Raw genomic sequence first — 13,332 nt, forward strand, 5'->3', positions numbered from 1 at the left:
AAAAAAGGTGTTCCTTTTCATAATTTGAGAAGGAGTCCGCTAAAGAGCCACGTAACACGCAGAAACGAGCAGCTGAAAGAGTTGTGTCGCAGCACAGACAACACTGCAGAAGTGGTTTTTGCATGATCCTCTCCTACTGGCCCACACACACATGGCAGCTCTCTGCAGGGTCAGCACTCCCATCATGCTCTGGGGGGTTCTCTCTGCTCTCAGACAGTGCTGGGTTATGGCAGAAACATATGTGAGGTGTAAGAAGTACAGCAAGGAGAAGATAGAAAAGTAAGGTGGGCTCCGTGCCCTCTCGCCGTCTGCCATTGCAAACCGCAGTGTTCTGGACTGGACGTTTTCAAAGTCCTGCCTACATGACAGGAGAGATGCCACCGCCGTTACTGGCGAGGCAGACGGCCCACCAGTATGATCCTCGCTTGAGGTGGAAAACAAGAGGGATCATCCTCCGCCAGTCCCATGTTATATTCCACAGAGAAAAGACAGTGTCCTGCCCCCAGGCGATAGTGTCCAGTAAGGGCTGAATGTAAAAGAAAGACAGGCCTACTGACAGTTCTCTGGCACACATCATCTCCATCTTTTCTAAATGGCATTCATCATCGCTCAGTCTTGACAACTCGCTGTTGGGCAGCGTGAGCCTGTCGTCCAATCGAATATAAATGATGACTATGAAAGTCCTGGGTTCGACCTCCAGGGTAGTCCAACCTTGGGGGGGGGGTCGTCCCGGGTCGTCCTCTGTGTGGAGTTTGCATGTTCTCCCCGTGTCTGCGTGGGTTTCCTCCGGGTGCTCGGGTTTCCTCCCACAGTCCAAAGACATGTAGGCCAGGGGAATTGGGCGTACTAAATTGTCCCTAGGTGTGAATGTGTGTGTGTGTGTGTGTGTGGGCCCTGTGATGGACTGGCAGTCTGTCCAGGACGTCTCCCCGCCTGCTGCCCAATGACTGCTGGGATATAAGCTCCAGCACCCCCGCGACCCTGAGAGCAGGATAAGCGGTTTGGATAATGGATGGATGGAGGGACTATGAAAGTGATGCTTGTCCTGTAAGGCTGTTACAGACACAGCGGTGGACACCGAGGACGTGGTCATGAGCCGTCTCGCACCAGGAATGTCATCACGGCTGCTCCCAAGCCCACAGCACTGGGCTGTAGCTCACACAGGAAGCAGCTTACCTCCTGTCCTCGCCATGAAGAGACATGCTTGTTCTTATTATGTTGGCTATTTTGATCGTCTACAGTGCATTTACACAGTATTCTCTGACAGTAATGGTGGTCTACAAATACTCTTAACAAAAACACAAAAACACACCAGGCCGGAGGACAAAGACTTACGGGCAAGGGAGGAAAAACAATAAATACTCTGTTGTCCAGTTTTATACAAAAAACTACTTAACAACTAAACAAACAAAAAAAAGTCACACACACACACACACACACACACACACACAAGTCCTCCAAATATCTTCCTGCCACTGAATATTGAAGTGTACAGTTGGGGTGATGATGCGGCACAGATTTTGGATGTCTGCCTGTTGTGTGTGTGTATATATATATATATATTTATATACACACACACACACACACACACATATATATATATATATATGTGTGTGTGTGTGTGTGTGTGTGTCTGGGGGGGGGTTACATGTGTGCACACAGGTACGCAAGTGCCTGCATCTGCACGTACCATGCACACATGTGCATGAGTACAGTTGTGTGTGAGTTACCAGTGAGAGAAAGAGAGAGGACTGTACATGTTCTTACTATCTCATACTGCAGGGATATGTGTGAATGTCTGCAGTCCATGAGCGGCTGACTGTGGACTTCTTAACGCTCTGACTTGACTTTGTAGCGCAGCACCAGGTAAGTGGCGAGCCTGAGGACCAGGAAGAAAACTCCCAGCACCATGAAGTCCACATAGAGCTTGGCATCCTCTACATCCAGCAGCTGCAGCACCTCCTCGGGCTTCTGGAACTTACAAACCAGCTCGGCACACTCCAGCTCCGAGCGGTTCATCCCATAGATAGACAGGATCACTCCCTCAAAGCCATACCTGGACAGCACCAAGGGAGAAGGGGGGACCAGGTTATTCAAAACTCAGAGAAAATGATCAGCCTCAGTGGAAACAGGGCCTAACCTAACATAAAAACATTACAGTGTCGTGCATACAGGGGCGTAGTTACAACATACCTGACGTAGGACACATAAGAACTCCACTGCAGGTACTTGGGAATGGTGTCAAAATTGACAAAGAAGCCAGAGAACAGCAGCACAGGTATAGCTGTGACTGGGCCCACAAAAGTTGCCACCTAGGGAGCAGAAGAATTGTAGCAGGGCAGGGTGATATTGAAAAAAAAATCAAATTTTAAGTTATTTTTCGCCAAATACCTCAATGTTTACAATGCAATAATACTTTGAGGATGACTATTGGTGTTTTCATTAGATATTTACACACAAGAAAAGTGAGAAATGATCATTAGAAATTTGAAATTGTTCTGTGATGGCCTGGCGGCCTGTCCAGGGTGTCTCCCTGCGTGCCGCCCAATGACTGCTGGGATAGGCTCCAGCATCCCCGCGACCCTGAGAGCAGGATAAGCGGTTAAGATAATGGATGGATTGTCCCAGGTATTAGTCAAACCCTCAGACGTTACCAGGGAAACCGAGTTATGGCTTGTGAAAAACTTTAGATTATGATTGCAAACCGCATGAAAATATAAAGTAATGGTCTTATTTTCTTATTTTATTTTATTTTTTTAGCAAGTGACCATCGTATAAGCAGGATAATGCCCTTCGAGATGTCCATAATCAGGAATTAATGGATTCTGCGGAAGTAACCGTCCTCTGGTTCTGGCCTCCCCATCGTCCATTCATTCCTGATGATGGACACCTCGTCGGACATTATCCCTTACATAACACACACGTAGTTCGGCTAAAGTTCAATAACCGTTCTAAATTCATGCGCTGCCCGCAAATTTGATATGTAACCATAGCGACACGCCGAGTCAGTAGCAAGCGCACTGAACATTCAAAGTTAGCTTAGTGACTTTTACTTCATAACCTTTTTTGTTCAACGCAAAAGGTTCAACAAAAGCCAAATGTTCAACAAAATAAGTGAATGCTTTTATTTTAATTCTTTGGTAACCCAGACAGCAAAATGAAACTGGGCCGGATCCGGGCTGGTTGTATCACAGCATCTGGCGCGGAGCCGCAAAACGGATCTGCCACAGTGTCTTTTTGCACAACGGGCCAATACCGGCGCGGATCCGGTTTACGGATCTGTACCAGCTCTGGGCCGTAATTGGCCCAGATCCATGCCACAGCTGTGAAAAAGAGTATTATGGGAGCGAATGTGATTGCTGTAATGATCTGCCGGAATCGGCGCAGAGGCGGGGGGCGGTCTATGGGCGGACGTGATTCCTATGCGGATCTGCCGGACTGTGGGCGGATCCGGCCCAGTGTCAGGTGCTATGAGGGAAGTGACCATGGCATAAGCGAGATGCGGAGGCAACGAACAACAGTCCGCTTTCTGATGTGCATCGGTGTATTGTCCGCATTGTGCGTTAAAATCCTTTAATGCACACCTTGTCGTGGATTATACCCATGCTCTAGAATGTGGTTCACCCTCCAAAAAAGGAACTCAATGAGAAATTGACTGTCAGCATGAGCAGTTGAAAAATATGTGTTGTGGATTCACATAAGATATGTGACACTGGTGTGATATTGGTCTACCTGCAGAGAGGTGGAAGCAGCCCCTATGAGCAGACCCAGAGACTGGGCTACCAGGGCTGTGGATGTACACAGGGCCACGAACAGCAGGTAGCGACCTGCTTCTGGAGGCTGCTCCGTCATCCAGTACACTATACTGCAGTACATGATTGGACATATCACCTGTGAAATGGGAGGAGAGATTCAACGGATGCTCTTATGAAATTTGTTCATTCTGTGTTATGTCTCTGTGAAAACTACCTGGAATGGTATGTCAGCCACGGTCTTGGCTAAGTAGTAGGCCTTCAGACTGTACCAGTAATTGAGATGTTCCCTCACAAAGACAGACATCTCCAGAGGAACTGGGAAACACAAGTAGCATTATAGCTCACCAGGACGTTCCAGTCCAAACCAAATAACATTCCCAGTTACTGTCGAGAATCCCTCCCAGGACATAAAGCTCTTACAGGTCAGCACAGTGGGCATCAGGGCAGCAAACATGAGGAACAGCATGGAGAAGAAGAGGAAGCCTGTGTTGTTGAAGACCTTGCTGGCATCATTACCAATGTTGAGATAGAGCAGGCCAATCAGAACGCCGATACAAAGATGGGACATCACCCTGAGGTGGGTCAACACCTTAAAAAAAAAACACACCATCACAACTTAAAATCTCACTCCACAACCGATACCAACTTCTTGTAAAAGATTTCCTTTTGCAGACCAATTCTCTATAAAATATAAAATCCAGAAAATACACAAGTCATCCAATGAATCATTTACCATGTCCCTGCATATTGTGATGAAGGTTCTTTTGAACAGGATGCGGAACTGTGTGAATGTACTGGTGGCAAAGCTGTGTTTCTCAGTGGTTCCTGTGTCCTGTCGAGGGAGAGACATGTACATTATTATACAGATATGTGCAATATGTACATTGTTACATCATGCCAGTAAAGCCATTTGAATTGAGTAAAGGCATAGATTCAGGTACGTAGAACATGAGCACTGTGGACCACCAGACAAAATTAAATGATCTCATTTGCCTGTGTCAGGTTTCAAAAAAACTTTGTAATCGGTCTGAAGCATTTAAATATAGACAGAAGAGCATTTACTGATTATCAATTGAAGTACTGCAATGTAATGAGTTTTATTTGTATTTTATTTGGTCAGGAAAATAACCGAGTTGTTCTTTCGAAGTTACTCTGCATGACTAGGCCTATCAAAGATATAGGTCCCAAGATCAAGATCATCTAGAAAGTGGTTCCAAATAGACAAATGGCCAATAATGAAGAACTTTTGAATTCCTCTAATCAGTCCTAAAATGTCAGAAAAAAATATGCATTTGACCTATTATGAACCACTTAAATGCAATATTGACCGAGTCTTGGATTAAGTGACAAAACAATGATCTCAGATCATTTTGGTCAATATAGTATGTCTTTTTCCTCATTTCCAGGTATCTACGCATCAAAGACATGCATGTTAGATTAACAGTCCTGTCTGTGCCCCTGACCGAGGCATAGCGAGAAGGCACGGTCCCCGGGGGGGGCACAGCAGCTGCCCACTGCTCCTAGCTACATGGCTAGCCACTGCTTCCAGTGTGTGCTGGGATGGGTTAAATGTAGAGGACGAATTTCCCCATGGGGATTAACAAAGTACATCTGAATCTAAATCTAGTGAGGTCATTTAATTTTGCTCCTCTCTTGCTCATTTGTTTCACACAGAAACCATTCAGTGCCCTGACTGGCTGCCTGACAAATGAGTGCCAAACTGCAAAGCAGGAATTGTGCAGGGGAGGGCTTATGTAAGTGACAGGTCAAAAATGACTGGTTGTTTTCACTGGAGCTATAAAGATGTCATCACTGGGGTCAATTCTGACTGGCTTGTTCAGTCCAGTGATTTCTTTTCAGACACAAACCCTAGTGATACACCAATTAATACTAATATCATGTTTCACCAGCATATAAATAACATTTGATATTGCCCCATCCATCCATCCATCCATAACTAGGTGAACACTGGGTGGTACAAATACTTATGTAACAGCCAATGTCAAAAGTCAGAAGAGGTGCTGGGGAAGACTTCGACGAGCCAAACAACTGGCAACAATTCTAACAAACTGCAAGACAAAACCCAGAGACCCTAAATTGATGCAAATAACAAAGGAGAACTAAACGCATAACAAGGAAGAGGAACTAGAAACTGACAATCTAAAAACGTTGAAAGGAGGAAGCAGAAAAGGGGGAGAATTTTTCATATATATAGGGCAAAACACCATGTAGATGGAAAAGAGAAAGATTAAGAAATCACTGAGAAACAAAAAAGGACTGAGATGATGGAGAACATCTTTTTTTTGGGGGGGGGGGTCTTCCCAATTGTACTTGGTCAATTACCCTATTTTCCGAGCCGTCCTGGTCGCTGCTCCACCCCCTCTGCCGATCCGGGGAGGGCTGCGGACTACCCCTTCCCCCCTCGATACATGTGGAGTCGCCAGCCGCTTCGTTTCACCTGACAGTGAGGAGTTTCGCCAGGGGGACGTAGCACGTGAGAGGATCATGCTACCCCCCCCCCAAGTTCCTCCTCCCCCCCCAAACAGGTGCCCCGACTGACCAGAGGAGGCGCTAGTGTAGCGACCAGGACATATACCCACATCTGGCTTCCCACCCACTGACAAAGCCAATTGTGTCTGTAGGGACTCCCGACCAAGCCTGGGGCAACATGGGGATTCGAGCTGGCGATCCTCGTGTTGGTAGGCAACGGAATGGACCGCCACGCTGCCCGGACACCCAATGGAGAACATATCCTCAGATCTGTGCTTTACTCAGCGGGAGAGAGTATGCTGGTACAAGTTGGCTGCTGCTTTTCTCCAGGGAAAATTTTTATTTTTATTTTATTTTATTACTGACGATGGCTCTGACCTGATGTTTTTAACTGAAACCTGGCATAAAGAGGGGGATTTCTTCCACCTAAACGAGGCATCTCCACCAGGATATAATTACACTGAAAAAGCTCAGGATCATGGCCACGGTGGTGCCATTGCTCTCTTGTACAAGGACTTTGTACTCCTCCAAACACTGTTTCTGAAATGCAGATATTTGAGAGCCTTGCTTTTAAATGTTATCCACCAAAATCCCTAATCTCTTGCTCCCAGCCATGCTACAGTGCAGACGCTTTTGCTCTTGCTCTCCACTTTGCTCTCTGACTTTCCAAGTTTTCCTACTTTTTTGTTACTTTTCGCTACTTCTGCATGAGCAGTACTGAACAACTAGATTATTCGTAAAAGTAATGACGGTCTTCACGGAGTTTTCAGATTTAATCTCTTTGAAGAGAAGAGACTGTCTGTTGACAGCACTGAGGCTGAAACAAAACGACTCCCGTTTGCCCTTGGGAACCAGACTGGCTTTGTGGAGATTGTCTTCTTTGTTTTGCTTTGGGGGAAAATGCCTCGCCTCTCTTCTCCCTCCACTGAATGCACCTGCTATGCCATGCTCAGTCAGAAAATCATATCAGCAGCAGTGGGTCCAAACCCAGTATGGACCCACTGCTGCTGATACAGCCCACCCCAGACAGTGAGGAGCAATTCCAAGGTCTGCAATTCCTGTTTTGACCAGCTTCAGGAAGAACAAAGTGTACTCAAAGCGCACAGCTACTTTATCTAATCTGACTCCAGTTGTACACCAGCAGCCACAGCCCGTCGCAAAAAATTGGGCAGATAATACTCAACACACTAAATGTAGTGTTACCAAACATCAGGTCTTTGGCAGGAAAAACATTTTTAATCAATGATTTTATCATCAAGCACAATCTCAATTTCATATTTTTAACTGAAACTTGGTTAGGCCAAGACAACAGTGCAGCTGTTCTGACTGAGTCGACCCCTACCAACTTCAGTTTTGTGAGCGAAACCAGAAAGCATAAGAAAGGAGCTGGAGTTGCCATTTTGTTTAATGATTCGCTTCAATGCAAGAAGATATCTTATGGAAATTTTACTTATTTTGAATATATGTCTCACAGTTGAAGTCTTCTTCTCAAGTTACATTTCTAAATATCGATAGGCCACCTAAATACATTTAAAAAGTTTTGATGACTTAATTGAACTGCTGTCTGCAATCTGTATTGAATTTGACAGTGTAGTTATTGCTGGTGATCTAAACATCCATGCTGACACCCCCAGGACAGAGGAACTAAAGAACCATGTTGTGCTCTTGATAATTATGGACTGACTCAGCATGTGACAGAGCCCACACATAACAAGGGGCGCACTCTGGACTTAATTATCTCCAAGGGTCTGGACATTTCTAAGGTTGTGGTGACTGATGTTGCTCTCTCCGATCAGTCCTGTGTTTTCTTTGAGAGTACTATCTCTGTGCACACAAATGCTCAAACAGTGGTAATCACAAAACGGCATGTCATTGAAAGCACCACTGAAATGTTTATTCAGGCTTTCTCTTCCACACCCACCCTCTCTTGGGTCTCAGTCAATGAGCTTGTAGAAAAATTGAATTCTACAGATGTTATCAGTACAACTGCACCCACTAAGGTGGAGGTGGTCTCTGGTGAGAAAAGATCTCCATGGAGATGTGCCGCGTTGGTCAGAATAGAAAAAAGAGTGCCGTAAAGCTGAACGCAGGTGGCGAAAAATAAACCTTACTGCTCATTATGACATCTATACACAGAGACTCTTCTTCTTCCAGCTTGTTCCGTTTCTCAAGGTGTCGCCACAGCAGGTTTTTACCCTCCACAGCTTTCTGCATGTGACGGAGCCTACACACTGATGATGCACAAGCCAGTGCATTCTTAGTGCCGGCCCCAAGTCCAGATAAATGGAGAGGGTTGCATCAGGAAGGGCATCTGGCGTAAAGTCTTTGCCAAATAAAATATGCAGATCATAAATCAGATTTCCATACCAAGATCGGTCGAGGCCCGTGTTATCAAAAACTGCCACCGGTACTTTGGCCAGCAGGGTGCCGGTGGAAACTATGGTACTGTTGGGCGAAGTAGAAGGAAAGGGAGAAGGCATGTCCAGAAGCAGCAGAAGAGCAGGAAGGGTAGGAGTGTGGAGGTGAGAGTCGGAAGTTTGAATGTTGACACTATGACTGGTAAAGGGAGAGAGCTGGCTGATATGATGGAAATAAGAAAGGTAGGTATACTGTGTGTGCAAGAGACCAGGTGGAAGGGGAGTAAGGCCAGGAGCATCGGAGGTGGGTTCAAACTCTTCTACCATGGTGCGAATGGGAGGAGAAATTGGGTAGCGGTAATTCTGAAGGAAGAGTATAACAAGAGTGTGCTGTAGGTGAAGAGTGTCGGACAGAGTGATGAGTATGAAGCTGGAAATTGAACGTTTATTGATGAATGTTATCAAAGATATAAGAGAAAGAAGAATTCTGGAGTGAGTTGGATGAAGTGGTGGAGAGTGTACCCAAGGAGAGGAGAGTTGTGATTGGAGTGGACTTCAAGAGGCATGTTGGTGAGGGAAACAGGTGATAAGGAGGTGATGGGTAGGTATGGTGTCAAGAAGAGAAATTTGGAAGGACAGATGTGGTGGATTTTGCAAAAAGGATGGAAATGGCTGTGGTGAATACATATTTAATGAAGAGGAAGGAACACAGGATGACGTATAAGAGTGGAGGAAAGTGCACACAAGTGTACTATCTCTTATGTAGAAGGCATGATCTGAAAGGGATTGGAGACTGCAAGGTGGTGACAGGGGAGAACCTAGCTAGGCTGTATCGGATGGTGGTCTGTAGGATGGCTTTGGAGACCAAGAAGAGGAAGAGAGTGAAGACAGAGCCAAGGATCAAATTCAAGACTTGTGGACTTCAGGGAGGAGTTAAGACAAACACTGGGTGGTAGTGAAGAGTTGCCGGATGGCTGGGCAACCATTACATAAATAGTGAGGGAGACATCTAGGAGGGTACTTGTGTCATCGGGACAGAGGAAGGAATACAAGGAGACTTGCCGGTGGAATGAGGAAATACAGCAAGGTATAGAGAGGAAGAGGTTGGCAAAGAAGAAGTGGGATAGTCAGAGAGATGAAGAAAGTAGACATGCGTACAAGGAGATGCAGCGTAAAGCGAAGACAGAGGTGAAAGAGGCAAAGGAAAAGGCATACGGTGAGCTGTATGAGAGGTTAGACACTAAAGAAGGACAAAAGGACTTGTACCAACTAGCTAGACAGAGAGACCGAGCTGGGAGGGATTTGCCTCAGGTTAGGGTGATCAAGGATAGAGGTGGAAATGTGCTGCAAAGTGAGGAGAGTGTTGTGAAGGTGGAAGGAGTACTTTGAGGGGCTATTAATGAAGGAGAGAGAGAAGGTAGTATGATGTGGGGATAGTGAATCAGGAAGTGTGGTGGATTAGCAAGGAGGAACTGAGGGCAACTATGACGAGGATGAACAGTGGAAAGGCAGTTGGTCCTGATGACAACCTATGGAGGCATGGAGATGTTTAGGAGAGATGACAGTGGAGTTTTTAACTAGATGGTTTAACACAATCTTGGAAAGTGAGAGGATGCCTTAGGAGTGGAGAAGAAGCTTACTGGTACGAGTTTTCAAGAATAAGGGTGATGTGCAGAAATGTAGCAATTACAGAGGTATAAAGATGATCAGCCACAGCATGAAGATATGGGAAAGAGTAATAGAAGCTAGGTTAAGAGGACAGGTGATGATTAGCAAGCAGCAGTTGGTTTCATGCCACGAAAGAGCACTAGAGATGCAATGTTGCTTTGAAAATATTGATTGAGAAGTATAGGGAAGGCAAGAAGGAGTTACATTGTGTCTTTGTGGATTTAGAGAAAGTATATGATAGGGTGCCGAGAGAGGAGGTGTGGTATTGTATGAGGAAGTCGGGAGTTGCAGAGAAGTATGTAGGACTGGTGCAGGATTTGTATGACAGTGGTTAAGTGTGCAGTTGGAATGACAAGTGGGCTCAAGGTGGAGGTGGGATTACATCAAGGATTGGCTCTGAGCCCTTTCTTGTTGGTAATGGTGATAGATAGGTTGACGGACGAGATCAGGCAGGAGTCTCCGTGGACTACGATACTTGCAGATGACATTGTGATCTGTAGTAAGACTAGGGTGCAGTTTGACGAATGCCTGGAGAGGTGGAGGTATGCACTGGAGAGAAGAGGAATGAAAGTCAGTCGGCGTAAGACGAAATACATATGCGTGAATGAGAGGGAGGACAGTAGAATGGTGGGGATGCAAGGAGTAGAGGTGACGAAGGCGTATGAGTTTAAATACTTGGGGTCAACTGGTCCAAAGTAACGGGGAGTGCAGAAGAGAGGTGAAGAAGAGAGTGCAGGCAGGGTGGAGTGGGTGGAGAAGAGTGTCAGGAGTGATTTGTGACAGAAGGGTACCAGCAAGAGTTAAAGGGAAGGTTTACACGATGGTTGTGAGACCAGCTATGTTATATGGTTTGGAGACAGTGGCACTGATGAAAAGACAGGAGGTGGAGCTGGAGGTGGCAGAGTTGAAGAGTGGGAGTGCTGAAGAAGGACAGGATTAGGAGCGAGTATATTAGAGGGACAGCTCAAGTTAGACGGTTTGGAGACAAAGCAAGAGAGGCAAGTTTGAGATGGCTTGGACATGTGTGGAGGAGAGATGCTGGGTATATTGGGAGAAGGATGCTGAATATGGAGCTGCTAGGGAAGAGGAAAAGAGGAAGGCCAAAGAGGAGGTTTATGGATGTGGTGAGGGAGTACATGCAGGTGGCTGGTGTGTCAGAGGAAGATGCAGAGGACAGGAAGGAATGGAAACGGATGAGCTGCTGTCTTTCTGTCTGATGCATCCCTCTCCCGCAGTCCAACCCTCCTCATGTCCTCCTCTATCTTCCTCTTTTTCTTTTAACAGGTATTTCCAGGTCCAATACCTTCTTTCCTATATAGTCTATGCCGCCTCTGTACATGTCTAAACCATCTCCATCTTGTCTCTCTCAACTTCGCATCCATTCCTCTGATACTGAACATAGCTCTCACTTCATTTGACAAATGACAAATAAATAAAGTGTTCCTGATTTCTCTTCTGGTCTTTTCTAGTCACTCCCAAGAACCAACACAGCATGTTCATCTATGCTACCTGTAATGTAGAGTCTAGCCTCTCTGTTGTTGTCACTGCTTCCATACCATAGAGCATGGCAGGCCTAACCATTGATTTGTATACCTTGTTGTTTACCCTAAACGGCATTCTTTTGTCACAAAGTACTCCAGCTACCTTTCTCCATGAATTCCACCCAGATTGTATCCTTTTCTCGACTTCCTTCTTACCACCGGCTTCTGTCTATATTGTCAATCCTAAGTACTTGGATTTGTTAACTTCTGGGACATCTTCTCCTAAGGTCAATCCTGGACTTTGAACTTGCTTATTTATACACAAGTAGTCATTCTTTGTTCTGCTGATCTTTAGTCCTCTGATCTCTAGAGCTTCTCTCCAGTCTTCAAGATCTCTCTCCAACCTTTCCTTGTCCTCATTTGCTAGCATGATGTCATCAGCAAACATCATGCTCCATGGGGGCTCTTTCTTCAAATGTTCTGTGAGGCTGTCCATCAGTGTCACAAACAGGAAAGGGCTCAACGCCGATCCTCGGTAGTCCTACCTTTACCTCAAACTCACTTGTTGTTTCCACTGCACATCGAACTATGATCTTACAGTCCTTATACATGTCCTGAATTATGCTGATGTAATTTTCTTCCACTGCTTTCACTCTCAGGCAATACCACAACTCTTCTCTCAGAACTCTGTCATAAGCCTTCTGCAAATCAATAAATAAGCAGTGTAATTCTTGCTGTCCTTCAACGTATTTTTCAGCTAAGGTCCTGAGTACAAATATGGTATCTGTGGTACTTCCTCCAGGCATGAATTCAATTTGTTCCTTCCCTATAGTCACTTCCTTCCTAAGTCTCATTTCACTCTCTCCCATAACTTCATTGTATGTTCCATCAATTGTATCCCTTTGTAGTTAAACAGAGACTGCACATTTATAATTTGGAACTGAGAAATGCAGGACAGTCCTCCTTCTATGACATCATCGCCAAAAACAATAATAATGTATGTGCCTTGTTTGCTACTGATGACAGGCTAACAAACCCTCCTGTGGCAGTAGCTCCCGGATTTCTATCTACCAGGGCTTGTAATGAATTTGTTTCCTTCTTAAATGACAAAATTCAGAAAATTAGACTGGCAAGTCAGTGCCTCCATACTAGGCACAGGGTATGTGTTGTCAAGTCAAGTCAAGTCAATTTTCTTTGTATAGCCCAATATCACAAATTGCAACAAAACATCCTGTCCTTAGACCATCGCATCGGATAAGGAACAACTCCCTAAAAAGCCACTTTAACAGGGAGAAAAAATAGGAAGAAACCTTAGGGAGAGCAACAGAGGATGGATCTCTCTCCCAAGATGGAGAACGTACAATGGATGTTGTGCTTACAGAATTTACAAAATACAACATTAAAAGAGGATATCAGAATTATAATAGAATTGTAAAATATATGAAGAATATGATGAGGAGGATGCTAAACAGTGTCCAAACGCCACAAGAACAGCTCAGCACCCGAGCCATGCGACCAGCATTACCATGTGGACCAAAAAAAAAACAAAACACATTAGTCACACGTATGAGTGAGAGGATT

The 13,332-nt window shown here is 45.2% G+C and overlaps 1 protein-coding gene across 1 annotated transcript in view; it reads right to left on the reverse strand.

The window, feature by feature from the left end:
• Nucleotides 1-1,830: 1,830 nt before the first annotated feature.
• The window catches only part of abcg4a (ATP-binding cassette, sub-family G (WHITE), member 4a), a 51,520-nt gene continuing 40,018 nt past the window's right edge, over nt 1,831-13,332 (reverse strand). The window contains exons 10-15 of the mRNA XM_056284756.1: nt 4,489-4,587; nt 4,176-4,344; nt 3,970-4,070; nt 3,733-3,891; nt 2,194-2,312; nt 1,831-2,056 (exon numbers count right to left, since the gene is read on the reverse strand). Coding sequence (XP_056140731.1) covers nt 1,831-2,056; nt 2,194-2,312; nt 3,733-3,891; nt 3,970-4,070; nt 4,176-4,344; nt 4,489-4,587 — 873 coding nt within the window. The remainder of the gene's footprint in view (nt 2,057-2,193; nt 2,313-3,732; nt 3,892-3,969; nt 4,071-4,175; nt 4,345-4,488; nt 4,588-13,332) is intronic.

Source organism: Lampris incognitus, chromosome 8 (assembly GCF_029633865.1).
Source record: "Lampris incognitus isolate fLamInc1 chromosome 8, fLamInc1.hap2, whole genome shotgun sequence".
NCBI classification, from domain to species: Eukaryota; Metazoa; Chordata; class Actinopteri; order Lampriformes; family Lampridae; genus Lampris; species Lampris incognitus.